Source organism: Leucopleurus acutus (assembly GCF_964270905.1).
Source record: "Leucopleurus acutus genome assembly, chromosome: 15".
Taxonomy (NCBI): Eukaryota; Metazoa; Chordata; class Mammalia; order Artiodactyla; family Delphinidae; genus Leucopleurus; species Leucopleurus acutus.
In genome coordinates this window covers 71,263,629-71,284,778 of record NC_139157.1, presented here as the reverse complement: position 1 = coordinate 71,284,778, position 21,150 = coordinate 71,263,629, and the positions used below count along the sequence as shown (strand labels likewise).

The 21,150-nt window shown below is 38.1% G+C and overlaps 1 protein-coding gene across 1 annotated transcript in view; it reads right to left on the bottom strand.

The window, feature by feature from the left end:
- The window catches only part of SNAP91 (synaptosome associated protein 91), a gene marked incomplete at its 5' end in the record, with an annotated part of 156,810 nt that overhangs the window by 99,732 nt on the left and 35,928 nt on the right, over window positions 1–21,150 (bottom strand). Inside the window, 4 exons of the mRNA XM_082855931.1 lie at window positions 920–1,013; window positions 2,742–2,844; window positions 3,598–3,673; window positions 4,312–4,454. Coding sequence (XP_082712057.1) covers window positions 920–1,013; window positions 2,742–2,844; window positions 3,598–3,673; window positions 4,312–4,454 — 416 coding nt within the window. The remainder of the gene's footprint in view (window positions 1–919; window positions 1,014–2,741; window positions 2,845–3,597; window positions 3,674–4,311; window positions 4,455–21,150) is intronic.

Genomic DNA, 21,150 nt, shown 5'->3' with positions numbered 1-21,150 from the left:
AAATGAAATTTCACAGGAGTTGGGTGTTGTGACTAGGATAGACGAAACCATAATCTTAACAGAGATTTTAGTTACTAATATTTGAGGAAAATCTTTGTTTTAGGCAACCACCAAAACAGAGGAAAGATAACAATGTGAGTTAAGAATCTTCCTACAGGGCAGAACATTTTATTTTCACAAATCAGGTATGTTTCATTAATTAAAATTTTTAGTTTGAAATAAATTGCAAATCCACATGAAACTGTGAAAAATATAGAGATTCCCATGTACCACTTACCAGTTTCTCCCAGAGGTAAACTCTTGCAAAATTATAGTACAATGTCACAACCAGGATACTGATATCAATACAATCCACCCATCTTACTCCGATTTCCCGTTTTTACCTGTTGTGTGTATGTTTAGTTCTACATCATCTTATCGCATGTGTAAGTTAGTGTATCCACCATCACAGTCAAGATACAGGTTTGGTTTTAAGAGACAAGCCACGTTGGCATTGGCAGGAAGAAGGACCATGACGAAACAAAAATAATTCTCTTCCATGGATGGTGCCATTTAAACAGACTGTATAAAACAGGTTCTAATAGCAGGCTGGGGTATTTAGCTGCCTGAACGTATGTTTTGCAGCTACTTTATTCTGTCAAACACAACAGGAGGCTACCATCCTGCTCTGAACACGGGGATCCAAGAATGCACCACTCGTAGTTTCCCATGACTGAAGTAAACACCTGTAAACTTCTCGGACAATCTGGACAACCAAAATCCTCTATTCCTCACTGACAGCCTAAACTAAGTGTTCATCTAATTCAACTATATGAGGGAGACCTAAATCTGTCTCCTGAGGAAATTCCTTATCTGTAGCCCACCTTCAAATAAAAGGCAGCATGATTGTGTAAGAAGCATTTTCTGGTGAGGTACGTACGTCGAATTCCAGCAGTGCATCAATCTGTCCCTGTAGTATGGGCATACTCTTCAGTAGTTTCTCAGGAGCCATTATCCTCATGACACCATCAGCCCTACAATTTAACAAAAACCAAAAAGGTAAAACTTACTTGTATGTGGAAAATTTGAGACCACATGCATTGTTCCAAACTGTTTTCCTCCTATTTCCTTGTTAATCTCCTGGGATGATTCTGAGATGTGAAGAGGCTTTGGCTGGGTCCCTTCTCTATACTCCTTCTCACCCACATGCATTCCTTAACCACAAAGGCTGTGCTTTCTATGCACTGCCCTCAGGAAGAAAGCAATGTGGTCTGGATAAAAGAGGCCAGCTGAATTTATGAATGGATTTTTCTAAATCTATAACAGAAATAGTAGTATTAAAAATCTAGGTTTCCTAAACCCCAGTTTGTTTGTTTTTGAGAGAGAGAGAGAGAAAACATGTCTTGGAAGTCTTCAAAACCTGTAGGGCTGGGAACAGAATTTATACTATTATCCATCAAGTGAAGAAAAAGGCATTCTGATTTGCAGTTTGGTCAAAAAGAGCTGAGTTTAACCAGCTGTAGAGAATGTGACTGGAGGTTAGCACTGAAGGGTGCATCGTAGGGGGCACTGAAGCCTGCACCCACCCACAGGCCTCTTAGGGAGCTCCTGTATCCAGAGATGGTCAAGAAGCAGCAGGAGTGAAACAGCTGAGGAAAATGCCCAGGTGACGTGACGGTGCTGATAATGGCAGCTTTCGGTCTCTCCCACCTCAACGGTAGGGAAAGCATCCCAAAGTGCCCTTATGTGCCCACTCGGCGGTGCAGAAGTTTCCAAGAAGGCTGTGGACATCTTGTGGAGAGGTCACAATCCAGCTCGGAACATCAGGCACGGCTGCCCAGGGCCATGTAAGAAGTCAGAGGAAGGCATAGGAACTAGAATCATCTCTAATGAGATGGGGATGAACTCAAACCTTAATTTTATAAAATCTTCACCCACAAGAAACTAGTTTATTTTGAATAGGCAAGTTTATATTTTTCACTACCATGATAAAAAAAAAGTAGTTCAAAGCTAAGTTGAGGTCAGCTATCAGAAAACAGAGTTATATCTCTTTGTGTGAATTCTTGAGACTAAAATATTAAACTTTGTACAATATGTTGCCATTATTTCAAATGAGGAATGGATACAAGATTTGCACAGATCTATAGCTGAACACTTTTGATTAAACTCAAACATCTATTTAGAGGGAAATAAACAGCAATTATGAATTAAACATGCAAGGAGTCTGTATCAATGAGATTTTCCTAATCAATGGTTAGTATTAATAATTAGTTCAGATATGGTGTGTTTTCATGTGTTTGTGTGTGTGCATGTATAACAGTAGGACAGTGTTATCTGTTCTCCAGATCTGTGACAGATCTCCACACACACATACAGTTCAGTTTCACCTCAATCAAAACACAATGAAATAACTACTGTCGACTACAGCCATGTTCTTTTAAATGAAACTTGTTTAAATCCTCTCCATTTAAAATTATCTGAAGGTATATAACTGTTGAAGAATTTTGAGTTGATTTTAACAAAATAAAATGTTGTACCATGTCAACTCCGAGCAGCAAATCAGATTTTCTGCATGAAAATATAAATAAGTAACATTGCAACCACAAGGCTAACTTGCATAATATTATTGAGTTTTTTTTTTAGGTTATTATAAACTGGGCCTTCGTGATCAAAACTAGTTGGCAATTAACTTAGTTAAGATAAATCAAGTATGTCTCAAAGACTTCTTCTGCTCAAATAAATATGAGAAAGAAAAACCATACCCTTTCTTCACTCTGGCAAAATCAAATGCCATCTGTCTGTAAGAGAAAGCCTTTTCATTCAAATATCTACTATAGCGCCTTATGAAGGTAGACATATCATAACCTGGGGAGAGAGGCAGAGGAGATAAAACTAATTAATAAAATACCTTCAGCTGTGCTTTGCTAGCTCCAATTTTTTTTTAAGCTCCTCAAATACAAATAATTCTAAGATGAGGTCAATAAGTGTACCAGACAGGCCTCATTTAAAATCCTACTTCAGGCAAAAATACTTTTGGCATGAGACATTCCAAGACTATTCAATTTAGATATGCTACCATCTCTGTACAGAATGCCTTTTCTGATTTTTCCTTGCATTTTTGTTCACTGTTGCAGATTTAATACATGTAGCTATCTGAGAACTATCCACGTGCTTGGTGTGCTTGCCTTATACGTTAAGTGACAACCAGTAAATATGCTGAATGAACAAATGACTGCAGTACAAATTCTAATAATTTACAAAAAAACAATTAAAACTGGATTATTTTTCATTGGCAAAGTACTTTTTCATTTCATTGTCTCTTACACCTTCATTAACAAACAATTGTGGATCTAACATACCCACTGTTACTTTTTAAGGTAAACACTGAAAAAGACAAGAAATAGAATTAATGTATAATTCATATGCTGAGTTGCATAACAATTAAATATTTTAAAGCTAATATAAAGTAACTATATAGTTAGGTTTACATTTTTTTCCTTGTATACCCAATGGAGCTATCAATTAACATGGATTTTTAATTAATAACCTCACTTCAAAAATCAAAAAATTCTGCATCAAAAACATTAGCAAGAAAATTATAAAACATAATATTCTCACCATGGGATCCACTTTTGTCCAAAAAATTACTGAGATTGAATAGTGTATTTCTAGAGGCCAAATACTGAATAAATCTCTGAAAAACAGAAGTCAGAACTAAACATCAATATTCTGAAATCACTACTTTAAACAACCTCTGATACTAAAGACAATTTTCTAAAAACATAAATTCTCATTGTGATCTTTTTTACTCAGTATAAAGTTTCCTAGTCTGCGGGCTTTCTCTGAGGGGGAATAAAAACTGATCAGACCCACTGAAATAGAATTAAATTGTGTGATCTTTCATTTCTGTATATAACAGAAACACTGCAATTTAATAGGATTCGGTAGGTATCCCATATAAAATGGCTAATTTTTAGTTTAGTCAATATTTTCCAAAATTAAACATTTTTATGAAAGCAATTTTCACACAGAGGCACAAAGAATTACTTCCCAATGGGAAAATAATTTTGTTGTTCCTTTCTCCTAATATTTTTGTCCATTAATACATTTACATGGTATATACAGATTTAACACTTTGATATCCCTAACAAAATGTCTAACAACATATTTCTGAAAAACAGCTCAACAGTAGATTAAAATTGTACTCCAGATGACTCTGAACCATATACTTCCTCTTATTTTTCTCCTAATTAGTGAAAGCTTAAGAAACTTAAGTCATCACCAGCCTCCCTCCCCTGCCAGAAAAAGAAAAGTTAGGTCTACATGGCTTACCTCATTTCCATGCACCATGAGATGATGCGTAGTGACTAAAGCTTTAAATACAACCACCCAGCTACTGTTTGTTGCCCGCTCAAAGAGCGTGTCTGCCATCTGAGGAATATTAACATTGGTCTCATTGGTAGCCTGGATCAAATCTATGGAAATAGAAGATTTCAGTCAATGACACTAATGATTGCATAAAAAAATTTCATTTCAAATTTTAAACATTTAAACCTGTTGAGTTTATGAGTCCAAAATTGCACTGACAACAGCTAAAAAGATTTTCAAAAATTAAATGTCAGAGAGATTGGTTCAAGATGGTGGAGCAGAAGGATGTGCTCTCACTCCCTCTTGCGAGAGCACGGGAATCAAAACTAACTGCTGAACAATCATCGACAGGAAGACACTGGAACTCACCAAAAAAGATACCCCACATCCAAAGACAAAGGAGAAGCCACAATGAGATGGTAGGAGGGGCGCAATCACAATAAAATCAAATCCCATAACTGCTGGGTGGGTGACTCACAAACTGGAGAACACTTATACCACAGAAATCCACCCACTGGAATGAAGGTTCTGACCCCACGTCGGGCTTCCCAACCTGGGGGTCTGGCAACGGGAGGAGGAATTCCTAGAGAACCAGACTTTGAAGGCTAGCGGGATTGCATTGCAGGACTTTGACAGGACTGGGGGAAACAGAGACTCCACTCTTAGAGGGCACACACAAAGTAGTGTGCACATCGGGACCCAGGGCGATGGAGCAGTGACCCTATAAGAGACTGAAACAGACCTACCTGCTAGTGTTGGAGGGTCTCCTGCAGAGGCAGGGGGCAGCTGTGGATCACCAAGGGACAAGGACACTGGCAGCAGAAGTTCTGGGAAGTACTCCTTGGTGTGAGCCCTCCCAGAGTCTGCCATTAGCCCCACCAAAGAGCCCCGGTAGGCTCCAGTGCTGGGTCGCTTCAGGCCAAACAACCAACAGGGAGGAAACCCAGCCCCACCCATCAGCAGTCAGCAGATTAAAGTATTTTTTTTTATTTTTAACATCTTTATTGGGGTATAATTGCTTTACAATGGTGTGTTAGTTTCTGCTTTATAACAAAGTGAATCAGTTATACATATACATATGTTCCCATATGTCTTCCCTCTTGCGTCTCCCTCCCTCCCACCCTCCCAGCAGATTAAAGTTTTACTGAGCTCTGCCCACCAGAGCAACAGCCAGCTCTAGCCACCACCAGTCCCTCCCATCAGGAAACTTGCACAAGCCTCTCAGATAGCCTCATCCACCAGAGGGCAGACAGCAGAAGCAAGAAGAACTACAATCCTGCAGCCTGCAGAACAAAAACCACATTCACAGAAAGATAGACAAGATGAAAAGGCAGAGGGCTATGTACCAGATGAAGGAACAAGAAAAAATTCCAAAAAACAACTAAATGAAGTGGAGATAGACAACCTTCCAGAAAAAGAATTCAGAATAATGATACTGAAGATGATTCAGGACCTCAGAAAAAGAATGGAGGCAAAGACCAAGAAGATGTAAGAAATGTTTAACAAAGACCTAGAAAAATTAAAAAATAAACAAAAAGAGATGAACGATACAATAACTGAAATTAAAAATACACTAGAAGGAATCCAGAGCAGAATAACTGAGGCAGAAGAATGGATAAGTGACCTGGAAGACAGAATGGTGGAATTCACTGCTGCAGAAGAGAAGAAAGAAAAAAGAATGAAAAGAAATGAAGACAGCCTAAGAGACCTCTGGGACAACAATAAACAAAACAACATTCGCATTATAGGGGTCCCAGAAGGAGAAGAGAGAGAGAAAGGACCAGAGAAAATATTTGAAGAGATTAGAGTTGAAAACTTCCTTAACATGGGAAAGGAAATAGCCACCCAAGTCCAGGAAGTGCAGGAAGTCCCATACAGGAAAAACCCAGGTAGAAACATGCCGAGACACATAGTAATCAAATTGTCAAAAATTAAAGACAAAGAAAAATTACTGAGAGCAACAAGGGAAACATGACAAATAACATACAAGGGAATCCCCATAAGGTTAACAGCTGATTTCTCAGCAGAAACTCTACAAGCCAGAAGGGAGTGGCATGATATATTTAAAGTGATGAAAGGGAAGAACCTACAACCAAGATTACTCTACCCAGCAAGGATCTCATTCAGATTCAATGCAGAAATCAAAAGCTTTACAGACAAGCAAAAGCTAAGAGAATTCAGCACCACCAAACCAGCTCTACAACAAATGCTAAAGGAACTTCTCTAAGTGGGAAACACAAGAGAAGAAAAGGACCTACAAAAGCAAACCCAAAACAATTAAGAAAATGGTAATAGGAACATACATATTGATAATAACCCTGAATGTAAATGGATTAAATACCCCAACCAAAAGACACAGACTGGCTAAACAGATAGAAAAACAAGACCCATATATATGATATCTACAAGAGACTCACTTCAGACCTAGGGACACATACAGAGTGAAAGGGAGGGGATGGAAAAAGATATTCCATGCAATTGGAAATCAAAAGAAAGCTGGAGTAGCAATACTTATATAAGATAAAATAGACTTTAAAATAAATAATGTTACAAGACACAAGGAAGGACACTACATAATGATCAATGATATAACAATTATAAACATATATGCACCCAACACAGTAGCACCTCCATACATAAGGTAACTGCTAACAGCTATAAAAGAGGAAATCGACAGTGACACAGTAATAGTGGGGGACTTTAACACCTCACTTACACCAATGGACAGATCATCCAAACAGAAAATTAATAAGGACACACAAGCTTTAAATGACACAACAGACCAGATAGATTTAATTCATATTTATGGGACATTCCAACTAAAAACAGCAGATTACATTTTCTTCTCAAGTGCGCACGGAACAGTCTCCAGGACAGATCACATCTTGGTTCCCAAATGAATCCTCAGTAAATTTAAGAAAACTGAAATCATATCAAGCATCTCTTCTGACCACAACACTATGAGACTAGAAATCAATTACAGGGAAAAAAATGTAAAAACCACAAACACATGGAGGCTCAACAATATGTTACTAAATAACCAAGAGACCAGTGAAGAAATCAAAGAGGAAATAAAAAAATAGCTAGAGACAAATGACAATGACAACACGATGATCCAAAACCTATGGGATGCAGCAAAAGCAATTCTAAGAGGGAAGTTTATAGCAATACAAGCCTGCCTCAAGAAACAAGAAAAATCTCAAATAAACAATTTAACCTTACACCTAAAGGAACTAGAGAAAGAAGAACAAACAAAACCCAAAGTTAGCAGAAGGAAAGAAATCATAAAGATCAGAGCAGAAATAAAAGAAATAGAAACAAAGAAAACAGTAGTAAAGATCAATAAAACTAAAAGCTGGTTCTTCGAGAAGATAAACAAAATTGATAAACCATTAGCCAGACTCATCAAGAAAAAGAGGGAGAGGCCTGAAATCAGTAAAATTAGAAATGAAAAAGGAGAAGTAACAACAGACACCGCAGAAATACAAAGCATCTTAAGAGACTACGACAAGCAACTCTATGCAAATAAAATGGACAACCTGGAAGAAATGGACACATTCTTAGAAAGTTATAACCTTCTAAGACTGAACCAGGAAGAAATAGAAAATATGAACAGACCAATCACAAGTAATGAAATTGAAACTGTGATTAAAAATCTGCCAACAAACAAAAGTCCAGGACCAGATGCCTTCACAGGTGAATTCTATCAAATATTTAGAGAAGCGCGAACACCCATCCTTCTGAAAGTCTTCCAAACAATTGCAGAGGAAGGAACACTCCCAAACTCATTCTATGAGGTCACCATCACCCTGATACCAAAACCAGACAAAGATATTACAAAAAAAGAAAATTAGAGACCAATATCACTGATGAATATAGATGCAAAAATCCTCAACAAAATACTAGCAAACAGAATCCAACAACACATTAAAAGGATCATACACCATGATCAAGTGGGATTTATCCCAGGGATGCAAGGATTCTTCAATATATGCAAATCAATGTGACACACCATATTAACAAACTTAAGATTAAAAACCATATGATCATCTCAATAGAGGCAGAAAAAGCTTTTGACAAAATTCAACACCCGTTTATGATAAAAACTCTCCAGAAAGTGGGCGTAGAGGGAATCTACCTCAACATAATAAAGGCCACATATGACAAACCCACAGCAAACATCATTCTCAATGGTGAAAAACCGAAACCATTTCCTCTAAGATCAGGAACAAGACAAGGATGTCCACTCTCACCACTATTATTCAACATAGTTTTGGAAGTCCTAGCCATGGCAATCAGAGAAGAAACAGAAATAAAAGGAATACAAATAGGAAAAGAAGAAGTAAAACTGTCACTGTTTGCAGATGACATGATACTATACAAAGAGAATCCTAAAGATGCCACCAGAAAACTACTAAAGCTAATCAATGAATTTGGCAAAGTTGCATGATACAAAATTAATGCACAGAAATCTCTTGCATTCCTATACACTAATGATAAAAAATCTGAAAGAGAAATTAAGGAAACACTCCCATTTATCATGGCAACAAAAAGAATAAAATACCTAGGAATAAACCTACCTAGGGAGACAAAAGACAAAAGTTTTCTGTATGCAGAAAACTATAAGACACTGATGAAAGAAATTAAGGATGATACCAACAGATGGAGATATATACCATGTTCTTGGATTGGAAGAATCAATATTGTGAAAATGACTATACTACACAAAGCAATCTACAGATTCAATGCAATCCCTATCAAATTACCAATGGCATTTTTTACGGAACTAGAACAAAAAATCTTAAAATTTGTATGGCGACACAAAAGACCCCGAATAGCCAAAGCAGACTTGAGGGAAAAAAATGGAGCTGGAGGAATCAGGCTCCCTGGCTTCAGACTATACTACAAAGCTACAGTAATTAGACAATATGGTACTGGCACAAAAACAGAAATATAGATCAATGGAACAGGATAGAAAGCCCAGAGATAAACCCACAGGCCTATGGTCAACTTATCTATGACAAAGGAGGCAAGGATATACAATGTAGTAAAGACAGCCTCTTCAGTAAGTGGTGCTGGGAAAACTGGATAGCTACATGTAAAAGAATGAAATTAGAACACTCCCTAACACCATACACAAAAATAAACTCAAAATGGATTAAAGACCTAAATATAAGACCGGACACTATAAAACTCTTAGAGGAAAAGAAAGGAAGAACACTCTCTGACATAAATCACAGCAAGATCTTTTTTGACCTACCTCCTAGAGTAATGGAAATAAAAACAAAAATAAACAAATGGGACCTAATGAAACTTAAAAGCTTTTGCAAAGCAAAGGAAACTACAAACAAGATGAAAAGACAACTCTCAGAATGGGAGAAAATATTTCCCAACGAATCAACGGACAAAGGATTAATCTCAAAAATATATAAACAGCTCATGAAGCTCAATATTAAAAAAACAAACAACCCAATCCATAAACGGGGAGATGACCTACATAGACATTTCTCCAAAGAAGACATACAGATGGCCAAGAAGCACGTGAAAAGCTGCTCAACCATTAATTATTAGAGAAATGCAAATCAAAAGTACAATGAGGTATCGCCTCACAGCAGTTAGAATGGGCATCATCAGAAAATCTACTAAAAACAAATGCTGGAGAGGGTGTGGAGAAAAGGGAACCCTCCTGCACTGTTGGTGGGAATGTAAATTGATACAGCCACTATGGAGAACAGTATGGAGGTTCCTTAAAAAACTAAAACTAGAATTACCATATGACCCAGCAATCCCATTACTGGGCATATACCCAGAGAAAACTATAATTAAAAAAGACACATGCACCCCAATGTTTACTGCAGTACTATTTACAATAGCCAGGTCACAGAAGCAAGCTAAATGCCCATAGACAGACGAATGGATAAAGAAGATGTGGTACATATATACAATGGAATATTATTCAGCCATAAAGAGGAACAAAATTGGGTCATCTGTAGAGACGGGGATGAATCTAGAGACTGTCATACAGAGTGAAGTAAGCCAGAAAGAGGAAAACAAATATCGTATATTTGTGGAATGCATATATGTGGAACTTAGAAAAATGGTACAGATGAACCGGTTTGCAGGGCAGAAACTGAGACACAGACGTAGAGAACAAACGTATGGACACCAAGGGGGGAAGTGGCAGGGGGGTGGTGGTGGTGCTGCGATGAATTGGGAGATTGGGATGGGCATGTATACACTGATGTGTATAAAACTGATGACTAATAAGAACCTGCTGTATAAAAAAATAAATGAAATAAAATTCAAAAAAAATAAATATCTTTCCTTCAAAGAAAAGTAAATGTCATATTTTCACACATGGACATATAAATACATTTACCCAATGTACTTATTTTTTCTTGGGCTTATTTTTTCTACTGAATTCTCTTCTGTATCCTCTTCTGAATTTTATCCGTTTTCTGGTACCACTGTCATTTTTTTAAAATTACACACTCCCAGGAAAGCTAAACTTTATGTTAATCTTTTTTGTTATCACTCCTAGCACAATGTCTCAAACATGTGGACACTTATTCTATACACCAGCGGTCCCCAACCTTTCTGGCACCAGGGACCGGTTTCCTACAAGACAATTTTTCCACAGACTGGGCAGGGGGGTGGTTTCGGGATGATTCAAGCACATTACATTTATTGTGCACTTTATTTCTATTATTATTACATTGTAATATATCGTGAAATAATTATACAACTCACCATTATGCAGCATCAGTGGGAGCCCCGAGCTTGTTTTCACTTGCCACTCACTGATAGGGCTTTGATATGAGTCTGCAAGCAATTGATTTATTATGGTCTCTGTGCAGTCAAATCTCTCTCTAATGATAATCTGCAGCATCACCTCAGCTCCACCTCAGATCATCGGGCATTAGATTCTCATAAGGTGCGCGCAACCTAGATCCCTCGCATGCGCAGTTCACAGTAGGGTTCGAGCTCCTATGAGAATCTAATGCCGCCGCTGATCTGACAGGAAGCGGAGCTCAGGCGGTAATGCGAGCGATGGGGAGAGGTTGTAAATACAGATGAAGCTTCGCTCGCTTGCCTGCCACTCACCTCTTGCTGTGCGGCCCAGGGGGGTTGGGGACTCCTGCTATATACCATCTGAAGGCAATAACATAAGTGTATTTTTTGAAATACTATATCGAAAAGCCTACTTCACTTGGATTTTAATTTTGATGGGTGCTAATAACACTCTTGTCATGTAAGTGGCAGAATGAGAGGGAACAGTAAAAGAAGAAAGAATTCCACTCTGCTCATCAAAGCTTTCACAGAACATCATGCAGGCATTAAATTACTATGATCTGACCTGAGTTTATAAGACAGTAAATCTTTGTAACACATTCACCATCCACATCTACATATTAGCTACTATTCCAGGTGTCCCTCGGGGAAAAAAATGTCTATAGTGTCCAAGAGGGGCTGCCGAGAATTCAGAAAAAGTGAGCACTGTCAAAAAGTTAGCTGAGGCAACCAAAGACCATGTCCTAAGGAACAGAAGCAAAGCCACCCTGGCGCAGTGTGGACTTAAGAAAATTACTTCAACAGACAAGATGACCTTGTCAGGACGAGAAAACTGTGGGAATTCTCTTACAGGCCACACCCGTCCTGCAGAGGATTGCATGTGATACCCAGAGTCTAGGAAATCCCATGCAACAAACGCAAAGACAAACCCACCCTGTTCCTTACTTAAAATCCACACTCATTAATCATTAAGCTCCACATTTACTTTATGCATTTGTTTACTGTACAATAAACAGAATTTTCAAAATTGATACTCCATCACTGCTCTTAACTCCAAGACTAAAGGGTATCAATAATTGATCTGAATTATAAATGGACCAAACCAGACTTCTTTCTTACTTTATATTTATTTTAAACTTCCTATCCCCTGAATAGGAAGATGGGAAGTTTAAAATAAATACCTCCCTTTATTGGAATTCTACTCATCCATCAGGAAATCTTTCCTGGTCCCATTTGAATGCAGTCTCACGTGACCTTCCTCTGCTTAAAAACCTGAGGCACTTTATTCCTACCGCCTGTCCACATCAGCTGTGTGTCTGTCATAAATTCCTGCCATACCAAAGCTCTCTGAGGATGGAAACAACCATACCAATGTCTGTTTCCTGGGCAGGGCTTCGGAGAACACTGCGCACAGTAAACATTTGTTGACAAAAATGTACAAGAACCAAAATACTTTACCCAAGATCTAAATAACCAGCTCTTTGACAAAGACAAATCACTAAGCTCTAACACTGTTTTCTGAGATTATATCAGGGGACTGCTTTATACCTGAAACTCTGTGTCAGTCACAAATTCTTCTATTCCTTTATTTATTGAACTGGTGATGTGGAAATGTATTGCTGATCAGAGGAGATGAATACATGTTCAGATAGTAAAGAAATCCCTAGAAGAGTAAAGAGATACAGACTGATAGAACAGGAAAAGCCCAGGTCCAGAGCCTAGCTCAGGCCCCGTCTAGATGTGTTAACTTCAGACAAATCATTTAATATTATGTGTCTTGGACTCGGGCCCTCATCTTTAAAGTGGGAGCAATAATGACTACCTTTCAGGGTTATTATAAGGATTGCAAATGATCTGAACAAAGTAGGCACCCAAAATAAATGTCTGTAAATGCTGTTATCCATGCAGTGCACTGTGAGAGTATGTTGGGGTATTAGGAAAGACTCCATGGGAAGGAAAGAGTGGAGTGGGGCCCTTAAGTCGACTGTGACATGGGAGGGGAGTGAGGACATTTTTAGCAAATGTGCAAAGAGTGCAGCCGTAAGAGGTGATGGACGTGTCCCTGGAGAACTGTGGTGGTCTGGGGGCTGGGTATATGTGGGCAGACGGAGGGGAGAAACTTAACTAAAGAGCCAGGGGATGGCCAGTGAGAGATCTCACACCTGGCATTAAAGAGTTTCAACTTCACCCTTTGGACCAAGGGGAGCCCCTGGGAGTCTTTTAGCAGAAAAGTACCAATAAGATTTTGCTTTTACAGGCAACCACATTACCCAGTGACTACTAAATAATATCTGCAAGGTAAGAAGAGGCAGATAAGGAAGAATCACCTTTACCTGGAAAGATAGACTAGAAGACAGGACAAGGGTACATTAGAAAGCCCAGCGATAGCCAGAGAGAGGAAGCTGAACTCACGAAAAGGCAGTGAAAACAGGGAGATAATGAATGTAGCAGAAAGAAATTTAGGAGATACAGCTATGGGGATTGGCAGGTGAGCACATAGATATTAGAGGTGAAGGGAAAAGGAATCTTAAATAATTCCAGATTTCTAGTTTGGGGCCCAGTAAATGCTTTTGACTGAAATGAGGAGGAAAGTGGGTTTCAAAAGAGATATAAACTATTTTAGACTTGATACATAGGAAGTAGCTATTGGAGCTCCAAATTGAGATGTCTGGTAGGGGACTGGAAGCATGTTCTAAAGCTCAGGAGAAACGCTTAGTCTAGATACAACTTTGGGAGTCACCAGCAAAGACATGGGAGCTGAAATCATGAAAGTAGAAGAGGTAACCCATGGATCATACAAAGAACAATGAAAATTATCTTACTGAAAATAAGAAGCAAAACCAAGAAAGACCAACATTTAAGAAATGAATGGAAGAAAACTGGGCGAAAGAACCATCAGAATGGTAAATAGGAGCCCAGGAAAATTAAATTTTGGAGCCAATTAAGAAGAGAGCTTCAAAAATTTCAAGAAGCAGTCAGGGATCACTGGTATCAAACATTGCAAAAGTCCTAGCAAAGAGAACCCTAAGAACAAAATGTACGACTAGGAGACTGCTGCCATGCAAAGGAAATAGAGCCCAAGCACAGACTGGGTGTGAGTGGAGGAGAGGGTCAAAGGAAGGCTTTTATCACTTAAAGATGGGACACGTGTAAGCATGTTTGAGATCAAGAAGGAGAAGTCAAAAAGAGCTGAGTTTGAAAAGAGGATAGAGATAATTTATGGGACGTTCTCAAGGCAGGATAAACTCTAGAATCCAGGGCTCAGATGCTGAGAATAGCATCAAGCGGAGGGTTACACAATGAAGAGCAGTAAGCATGGATCCTCTAGATAGATGCTCAAGAGCATCTATCATTCAGATAGAAGAATGATGACAGATATCAATGCTGAGAAGCATGTCCTTGGTGAAGCAGTAAGTTATTAATTTTATTAACTCTTAACCTTAATATACTCATCTTTTTAATACTGTATGTCAGGGTTGGCAAACTACAGCTTGCTGTGCAAACCTAGTCTGCTCCCTGTTTTTTGTAAATAAAGTTTCATTGGTACACAGTCACATCCATTTGTTTACATATTGTCTAAGGCTGCTTTCACACTGCACTGATGTAGCTGAATCATTACAACACTCAAACTCAATTCCGTGGTCCACAATGCCTAACGTATATACTTGCTGACCTCTTACAGAAAATGTTTCCTGTTCTGTCCCTAAATGGGAAGCTGCATAAGGCACTTCTGCTGTCTAACAAATAGCAATGTCTATCTCAAGGAAAAGCAGTCGTGTGCTTGAATTGCAAGCTGAACTAACCACTTTTTCCACAGACCACTGTTTTACTTGAAAGAATGACTGACAGATTTCAAACCATCATGATTCAGACTTGGTATTTAACAGTTATCTCTCGAAAACAAAGAAAGTGAACCTGTCGCTTCAAAGAAATGAATGGCATTACTGGCTGCCATTGATAAAATTCAGTCTTTCAAGTAAAAATTAGAATTTCAGAAAACTTATGTCTGCCATGGCAAGCTTGACAGCTTTCTAGTTCTTCGAGACTTTTCTGAGACTTTTCAAATGATATATTAATATCATTTGTTGATATTATATAATGAAATGTGTCAACATTTGGGAGATGTGAATAACTCACCTGAGCCAATATTTTCCAAACTAGTGCATAATATTACAAATAATGTGATCAGTCCATTCAAAGTACAGATCGACAAATGCCAATGGATTTTAATGCAACAGAGTACAGAAAATTCACTGATGTGGTTTCAGATTCAACACTGCAACTTAAATTTTAAAAACTATCACTTAGAGAGTTACGGTGTAGTATCAAAGAAGACTACCCACAATTATTTGCAAAGGTTCTCCCTTTTCCAACTGTATATCTGTGTGAGGCCAGATTTTCCTCATACACTTCAATTAAGACAGTATATCCCAGGGCTTCCCTGGTGGCGCAGTGGTTGAGAGTCCACCTGCTGATGCAGGGGACACGGGTTCGTGCCCTGGTCCGGGAAGATCCCACATGCCACGGAGTGACTAGGCCCATGAGACATGGCCGCTGAGCCTGCGTGTCCAGAGCCTGTGCTCCGCAACGGAAGAGGCCACACAGTGAGAGGCCCGCGTACCGCAAAAAAAAAAAAGACAGTATATCCCAAAAGATTAAATATAAAAAAAGATATGAGTGTCCATCTTCGATTGAGCAAGGTATTAGATATAAATATATTAAAAATATAAAACAATACCACTCTTCTCACTTGTTTTGTTTTGGAAAACCATTATTCTCCCTAAAAGTATTAATTGTGTTAACCTGTCAGTATGTTTATTATGGTTATTTAAAAATGAAAAATATTTCTAAATGTTATCAGTTTTGATTTCTAATATAAGTAAATATCTAAAGATATAACTCACATAACATAAACAAAAGCTCTTTTAATTCCTCAATAATTTAAGAGTGCAAAGGCGACCTGAGACCAGTTTGAGAGCTGCTATTCTCGGTCCATTCCAAGAAAGAGAACTGCCATGTTGTAGAGTACGCACATATTTTACATTAGAAGTGTTGTCACATAGTGATTGCACCAATTTATATTCTCACCAGTAGTCTGTATGCATCTATACTGCTCTACTTCTTCATGAAATAAAGGGCTTTCAAGTAAAGAACTTCAAAAAATTGAACAAAGACATAAACATGCTGAAAAAAACTCTGGAAAATCGTGGGAATCTAAATGCTAAATATTTATCACATTTGAATTCCTTAGAATTCAAAGTCTTAGTTGAACTTGGGAAGACAGATCTGGTGGCACTCTGGTAGTTTAGAAATAGTTTTACTGAAGTATAACTGAGATTCACAAAACTGCATATATTTAAAGCATACTATTTGATAAGTTTTGACTAACATATACACCCATAAAGCTATCACCAAAATCAAGATAATGAGCATATCCATCACCCCAAAGTTTTCCTCAATCCCCTTTATAAAATCCTCCTTCCTATCCCTCCCCATCTGCCTCCCTGCTGTCCCTTAGCAACCACCAATTTGTTTTCAGTAAACATACATTAGTTTGTATTTTCTAAATTTTCTATAAAGAAAATCATACCTTTTTCTTTGGGCGGGGCTGGGCGGAGGTCTGGATTCTTTCACTTAGCATAATTATTTTGAAACTCATCAAACTGCTGCATGTATCAACAGTTCATTCCTTTATATAGCTGAGGTGTATTGCCTTATATGGACATACCAAAACTGTCTATACATTCATCTGTTGATGGACATCTGAGGCAACTCCAGTTTTTGGTTATTACAAGTAAAGCTGCTATAAACATTTGTGTACAAGTATCTGTATGGACATATGCTTTAATTTCCCTTGGGTAATTGCCCAGGAGTGAAATGTTTAAGTCATTTGGAAGTAGATATTTAAGAAACTGGCAAACTATCAATACTTCGAAAATGATCGTATCATGTTACATTCCTACCAGCAGTACATGAGTGTTTCAGTTTACTTATTTTTTTACCATTCTAACAGGTGTAGCGTGGTATCTCATGATGCTTTTTCTTTGCATTTCCCTGATGACTAATGACGCTGAACATGTTTTTCATGTGCTTTTCATTAGTTTACTTGCCATTGGTATATATTCTTTGCCCATTTTTATTGGATTGTTTGTTTTCTTATCACTGAGTGATTCTGGATAAAGTCCTCTCTCATACACACGATTTGTAAATATTTTCTCCAGTCTGTGGCTTTCTTTTTCATTCCCTTGACAGTGTCTTTCAAGGAACAGAAATTATGATTAAGTCCTATTTATCAGGTTTTTGTCTTTCATGGATTATGCTTTCGGTGTCATATTTGAGAAATCTTTGCTTAAGTAAAGGTCACAAATATTTTCTCCTATGTTTCTTCTAGAAGTTTTGTAATTTTAGGATTGCACGTTTAGGTCTATAATACATCGTTAGTTTTTATAAATGGTGTGAGGTATGGATATATGATTTTTTTTTTTTGCAGATGGATATCAAATTGTTCCAGCACCACTTGTTGAAAAAACTATTCTTTCCCCACTGAATTGCCTTTGTACCTTTGTTAAAAATAAATTTTGACCATATATCCTTGGGCCTATTAAATGACTCTTTATTTTGTTCTACTGATCTATTTGTCCAACTTTATACTAATATCACATTACCTTGATTACTATAAATTTATAATAATTAATTGAAATCAGGTAAAGTTACTCTTCCAACTTTGTTCTTTCCTAAAGTTGTTTTAGCTCTTTTTAGATCCTTTGTATTTCCATGAGTTTTAGACGGAGCTGATCAATTTTAACAAAAATGGCTCTTGGGATTCTGATTTAGATTATGTTGAATCTATAGATCAATTGAGGGGGAACTGGCATCTTAATGATACTGAGTATTCCAATCCATGTACATGGTTTGTCTCTCAATTTATTTAAATCTCCTTTAATTTCTCTTAGCAATGTTTTGCAGTTTTCAGTACACAAGTCTCATACATATTTTGTCAGATGCATTTCTAAGTATTTCATATTCTTTGAAATGGTAAATGGTACTATTTTCCATTTCAATTTCTAATAGTTCATTGCCAATATTGAGAAATACAACTTATTCTGTATTATTGACTTTGTATCCTACAGTTTGCTACAGTCACTTAATAGTTCTTTTTGGTAGATTCCATCACATTTTCTGCATAGATGATCATGTGATCTGTGATAAAAGTCAGTTTTTACTTCTTTGCAATTTCAATACCTTTGCCTTCTTTTTTTTTTTTTTTTTAAACTTGATGGCAATGGCTAGAATCTCCAGCGTAATCTGAACAGAAATGGTAAGAGAAGATATCTCTGTCTTTTTTCCTGGTTTTAGAGGGAAAGCATTCAGCCTTTTACTAGTAAGTATAATGTTAGCTGTAGGTTTTTCATAAATGTACTAAGACAGGTTAAGAAAGTTCCCTTCTATTCCTAGTTTGCTGAGATTTTTTTTCTCATGAATGAATATTGGACTTTGTCAAATACTGATCATAATCACTTTTCCTTTTCAGTCTGTTATTATGGTGAATTACATTGACTGATTTTCAAATGTTAAACCAAGTTTGCATTCCTGGGATAAACCCCTTTGGTCATGATATTTTATCATGGATTTGATTTGCTAAAATTTTTATTTTTGGCTGCGTTGTGTCTTCACTGCTGTGCACGGGCTTTCTCTAGTTGCAGCGAATGGGGGCTACTCTTCGTTGTGGTACACGGGCTTCTCATTGTGGTGGCTTCTCTTGTTGCGGAGCATGGGCTCTAGGTGCGTGGGCTTCAGTAGTTGTGGCACGTGGGCTCAGTAGTTGTGGCTCGTGGGCTATAGAGCGCAGGCTCAGTAGTTGTGGCATACAGGCTTAGTTGCTCCACGGCATGTGGGATCTTCCCAGACCAGGGATCGAACCCATATCCCCTGTATTGGCCAGTGGATTCCTAACCACTGTGCCACAGGGAAGTTCAGAATCTTTACATCTATGTTCATGGGGGATATTGATCTATAGCTTTTCTTTTCTTGTAACGTCTTTGGTAATGCTGTCCTCATGGAATAAGCAGAGTAGTGTTCTCTCGTTTTCAATTTTCTGGAAGAGGCTGTGTATTCTTCTAGAAAGAGTTTGGGATTGTTTCTTTTATAGACAGAATTCACCAATTAAGTCATCTTGGCCTGGAGTTTTCTTTGCTAGGTTTTTAGCCATAAACTCAATTTCTTTAATAGATATAGGGTTTTTCAGGTTTTAAATTTATTTTTGAATGAGCCTGGGTAGTTTGTGCCTTTAACAGATATGTCATTTTCATGTAAGTTGTTGAATTTATTGGCATCAACTCATTAGCCATATTCCCTTATTGACCTTTTAACCGCTATAGAATCAGTAGTGACGTCCTCCCCTCTCTTAATTACCTGATATTGGTCATTTACATCTTTCTTCTTTTCTGATCAGCCTGGGTAAAGGCATTTAACTGTGTCAATGTTCTCAAACGACCAACTCCACCCTCCACCATTCAGGAGACCACTAGGATCCAGCTGGGGTCCAGCACCCTGTGCTATGGCACGGAGACCCTCTCATGGCAATGAGCTTCGACAGTCCTAGAGTTAACCTTGTTTATTCCCCGTCTCTCAGGCGTCACTGTCATTTATTGCCTAACGTCCAACATATTGAAAAGAGTTATTTCATATGCTTTGTCCAGTTTCTCAGCTGTTGCAGGCAGGAGGGTGAATACAGACCCTGCTACTCTATCTTGCCACAAAGTAAGTCTCTATTTTCAGTAGTTTTAAGCTATTAAAAATGTCTTGGAAAAATCTCTCTGAGGCAAGATAATATAATCAAGAGAATAAAAGAAATAAATGGGAGTGGGAAAAAATCTTGAGCTTTTAGGAGTTGTAAATAATTGTTCATTAAGACAAGAAAATCGCAACAAACCTGAATGGCTCTCAAATTTGAGATCACCTGCTTCTTGTTCCATGACTACGGGAGACTCTCATCTACCCGAGCCATGTGAAAAGGTAGCCACGTGACAGGCCCTCGTTACCTCTTGCTTGGACTGCTCTTTTGCCTGTTCTCTGGATCACCTCCAGCCCAACTAGATATGTTTGTGGAAAAATAATTGCCTAAGTGTACCCTTCTGGTTATAGCAGTCACCTGCTCAAACCCCACTGGATCCTCTTGCTGTCCACTGAATTAAGTAAATACCTCAACCCTGACTATAAGCCCTTTCATTAGAAGGCTCAGCTACCCCCCTAATTTTTTTCTCTGCTACAAATTGTGCACCAACAATATAGCACTGAAGCCTTTCATGCTGTTCTCATTGCTTACAATGTCTCTGCCCTCACCCTACTGAGATCTCATCTCTCAAGGCCAATCTCAAATACTATAACCTCTGTGAGATCTTTTCTGACACTGCCCTCAAGGGGAAGAGAGACCTGATTTTCCTTTCCATGCAGAGTAGGCCAGAGGACACTGGACCTGGGGTCAGAGATGCAGTTCACAACCTGACTCGGCTGTTTATGGACAAGTTAATTTGACTACTCTGTGGCTCTGTTGTTTTCACCTAGAAATGAGGATAATGTGAACTATCTTATAGGACGGACACTGTCATTTGTGCTAATCCTTACTTTTACACATCTCTATTGTAGTCTGTAGTACCTGGAATTGTAATTGCTTGATTACATAGGTCTCTGCCCCATTGGAGCTCAAGGAATGAGGCCATCTCTATATCTTTGGATCCTTTGTACATAACACAGGCCCTGACATACAAAGGAAACTTAGTAAATGAGATGGCCGTGACTGGCTTAGCACTATCTACCTCAACTTAAGATACTTTCATGATAAAATTGATAGGTCCTAGAGGCTATTTCTTTCTGTAACTCCTACTGGACATAACTGAATCACCAAATTAAACTATCTTATAGGACGGACACTGTCATTTGTGCTAATCCTTACTTTTACACATCTCTATTGTAGTCTGTAGTACCTGGAATTGTAATTGCTTGATTACATAG